Source organism: Poecilia latipinna, unplaced genomic scaffold (genome assembly GCF_001443285.1).
Source record: "Poecilia latipinna isolate Pla-1442-1.1 unplaced genomic scaffold, P_latipinna-1.0 Scaffold3016, whole genome shotgun sequence".
Lineage (NCBI taxonomy): Eukaryota > Metazoa > Chordata > Actinopteri > Cyprinodontiformes > Poeciliidae > Poecilia > Poecilia latipinna.
In genome coordinates this window covers 31,745-35,779 of record NW_015115632.1, presented here as the reverse complement: position 1 = coordinate 35,779, position 4,035 = coordinate 31,745, and the positions used below count along the sequence as shown (strand labels likewise).

Sequence of the window (4,035 nt, the reverse complement as noted above, 5' to 3'; positions counted from 1 at the left end):
TTCAAATTAAGTATAACATTAAGTTTGACATCTACAGAATACAGTGTCAAATTAAATCAGTTTCAACATGACAATCATAAATGTAAGATTTAAAAGCTGTTGGAAACATATAAAGTAGTCTATATATTATCAACTGATTACTGCATGTGTGTGTAAGACTCACCTCGTTCTGCAGAAAGGACTGGAAGAATGATTTTTCCCGATAGTGAAACAGACACCTAGGAGGCACCATTTCGGTTTCCCACAAAATGTTACAAATTTCAGTCTGAGTTTTCAGCCTTGAATATCTTTGAGCCTGGATGACATCTGACCCAGAGCTTTTAAAAGGTTTCAAATAGTCTCGGTATTTAAATCCAATCATAGCAGTCTCTATAACTCCCAAAGTTACATCCATGGCATGAACCTAAGAACGATCATCACTCAGGCAACCACAGCGAGGTCGGTGCCCAGATGAAGGTAGTCCCAGCGAGTCGGTTCACATCATGAAGAGGAACAATGGAGGAAACGTTTCAACTGTGGCTGCTCAGTAAGTACAGAGTCAGTTCACTTGAGTTAAAGAGTTTTTGGACTGTTATAATAATACATAGTAGTTCTAATAGCAAACCTACTTTGTGGTGACATTTAGTTTATTTTGACCTACATCCATTACCTCCTGCTTCCATGTACTAATGGAAGGAGGACAGGTAAGACATCCAAAGTGCTCTGTAAGTTGGGAGGCTGACAGCTGAGAGGCGATGCAGAAGAGAGGCTGAATCTTTATGAAGAGAAATGGGAGACAAGGAGATGACAGATGAGCTACAGAAATCTATTACATCACTGGCCTTTTCCATCTAACATTCATCCATTAGATAACAGGATAGATTAGTTAAACCTGCAGCTAATAATGCAATACGCTTGGGAGAGTCCTTAAGCTGTGGTGGTGCTGTAAATAATATCTTTTCATTTTGATGACAAAGCTATCAGCATTCTGCAAAATATCCTGATTAAAAAAAATCAGTAACACTTTATTTGAAGGGGTGTGAATAAGACTATCATGACACTTTCATGTTTAAACTTTACCTTTAATAACATAAAGTTACCTAACTTTTAAAGGGCAATCAGTAAAACTTTTATAACAAATTTATATCAGTAATGATTTCTTGGTTAATGTCAAGTTGTCATAACAAAGACATTTTGAATAATGTCAACTTTGTATTAAAAGTGTCATAATTTACCGAATGACGCTTTATGACAACAGTCATAAATATTCATGAAGGCTTATTCATGTTATGACATGTTTATGACAGTGTTATGTCAGTCTTATTCAACCCCCTTCAGATAAATGTTACCAAAAAATCTAATTTAAACCTGTGGCCATAGTTAAAGTGCAATATACACGCAATTGTATTTTATTTTCTTGTATTAAAATACAAGTAATTATCAGCTGAGAGGAGGGGTGAGCACTTATGTCATCCCCAACAAATTGCCATCCTGGGCAGTTGCCCATATCAGAAACCGCCACTGAAACTCCATCTCGGTCATTTCAGCTCATCTTGTCTCTTTGACAGTGACTTTCTTGAAGACTATAGATCACAGGTGTCAGACTCCAGTCCTCCAATGTCCTGTAGCTTTTAGATGAGCCTCTGCTGCACCACCTGAATATAATAATCAGGTCATTAAGGCTCTGGAGAGCTGATCTACACAAGGAGGAGGGAATGAAGCCGTTTGATTTGGCCTTTGAGGACTGGAGTTTGACACCCCGGCTATAGATCCAGGTCCATAAACCTTCTGCTGCTATTACCTTTCTCTAATATCACTTCGGAAACTGATCTTCATCCGTTCATCATCATTTCTGGTTGGCTAATCCCATGTCCAGTGCAAACCTCAAGCTCTCCAGGTTCTGCTTCCTGCTCTCAGTGCAGATGATATAATTTCTCTCCATCACTATAGAATAAACTAGAAAGAGCTCAAAGCAGATCCCTAACCCATTCTATGAAAAAATTTCCCCCCCTGACTGCACACTGTAAGAGAATAAAATCATGAACTTCTGGCTCGTTATATTCTCTTGTCCTCCTGGATTCAATGATTCCATGCGTGGAAACAAAAGCCACAGAGTATTCCAACATTTAAAAGTATAAAATCACATCAACAACACAAACACTTCATACACACTAAAACTGACATTCATTTACCTGAGACAAATAGAAAAGTAGGAAATAGAAAAACAGGAAAAACGCAAAAAACAAGTTTTTTGGAGATTGCTCTGCGGCTGCAAATAGCAAATCTGATTGGTTCCTCTGGGGCCCTTACTTTTATTCAAAAGGGTGTTTTCTTTGTTTTAATTTATGCAATTATGGAATTAAGGCGTGTTGTTCTGCTTGTATGGATAGACCCAGTTTCAAATTACTCAGTTGGGAAGTCCAAAGCAATTTTGTTGCCTTCTGAAACCTGTTTAATTTCAGGGCTACAGAGACCTATAGGGTCATTCAGAGCAGCTCTTCTCCTGTCAGTTTGAAATGTGATGTTACTCCTAACACCTGGTTGGAACAAAGCCTCTAGTCTTCCACCAGGGTTCAACCAAAAGTTAACCTGTCTTAGACCTATTTTATTTCCCTGTCGTGTAATTCCTACAAATCCAGATCAGTGCAGTAATTTTAAATCGACATAAAGCCTGGTACGCAAAGTGGTTCAGAACTTCTGCATCCTCTTAGATCAAAGCGCAGATTTTAAGAATAAAACACTTATAGAATATACCTGAGCATTTTCAATATAAACACATTCATTCTAAACATTTTCTAATTAATGTTATGCTAGTTTTGATTATATGTTTGGCTCACTTAGTGTTACAAATTTAGCCTGATTTAGACACCAGTGCTGTTAATATAAAACTACAAATTAGATTAGTTCAGGTCATGTTAATTTTAACTAAATGGTATTCTACTAATTAAATTGCAATTATTGAAAATGGTATGTGTTGTTAGTTTGTTTTTCCTTCAATTTTAGTGTTTCTCTGAGGAAGATGACTTGTCTCCTCGCTGCCTGTGTGCCAGAGTTAATTTATGACGTGGTTCCTCCCTGATAACAGAAACGGTCTCTCCTGCAGGCCCTCTGAGATGTTATCCAAAAACATTTTTGCTCAATCCACAATTTTCACATGTTGTAAGATTGTAAGACTGTACTAAACACTAAGAATATTTATTTTCCTCAACACCGCCTCACCACGTACTTATTCCTGACTATGGATACATTTCTGCTTTTTCAGATAAGGAACATTTTGATACGAACACTGGAAAAATATTCCATGTTATAAACAATGTTTTAAATCTTTTATTTCTCTAAAGGTCTGAAATTACTGCTGTGGGTCATGACAAAGCAAGGTCAGTAATGTTATTTATTGGGGTGAATCAATTCCAGTTTTTTTTGCTTATTGCTGATCTTTAACAAGCCCGACCTGCACTCTCAGAATATGTCACTACTGCTGCAGAACATCATGTTCATATTTTAGTTTTATATTAAACTTCCTGAGTCTGTCTCATCTTTGTGAAAGAATTTTGGTCTTATCATATTTCCAATGTTGTTTCAGTTCATTGAGATTTACAGACATTTGTTTCTGCTCAGTCTCTTGGCAGTAGCTGGACCACTGCTTTAGCCTGAAAATAGTTTTAGCACAACTTAACTGGTAAAACATATAGTTTAGTAGAAGTCTCTATACTTTCTCAGGACATGCTAATCTAAGCAGAACCTTGTATGTATCTTTGAATTTAAGGATCCAATTTAAATAATTTTAGAACTAAATACAGAACATGCATTCTTTTCTTGAATTAAAGTCACGAAAAGAAAAAGCTTAATTAAGTGAAAGTATTCTTTCCCTTCATGACGAGTATATGATCTAATTTGTTTTTTCATGGCCTGACTGGATCCCAACACTTAGACAATTTAAATACTGTATAATAACTGTTATGTTCCATGTTTCTGTATGTTTATTTTTGAGTTCTCTGTGTTCAGTCCTGTGTTCCTGTGAGTCTCTGTCCTGTCCTCCCCGTTGATCGCTCCCCA

General features: G+C 36.7%; 1 protein-coding gene across 1 annotated transcript in view; it reads left to right on the top strand.

Moving 5' to 3' along the window:
• The first annotated feature begins 473 nt into the window (after nucleotides 1-473).
• Nucleotides 474-4,035, top strand: part of LOC106939891 (high affinity immunoglobulin gamma Fc receptor I-like) — a 12,928-nt gene continuing 9,366 nt past the window's right edge. Inside the window, exons 1-2 of the mRNA XM_015022462.1 lie at nucleotides 474-526; nucleotides 3,321-3,356. Of these exons, the coding sequence (XP_014877948.1) occupies nucleotides 496-526; nucleotides 3,321-3,356 (67 nt within the window). The 5' untranslated portion in view covers nucleotides 474-495. The remainder of the gene's footprint in view (nucleotides 527-3,320; nucleotides 3,357-4,035) is intronic.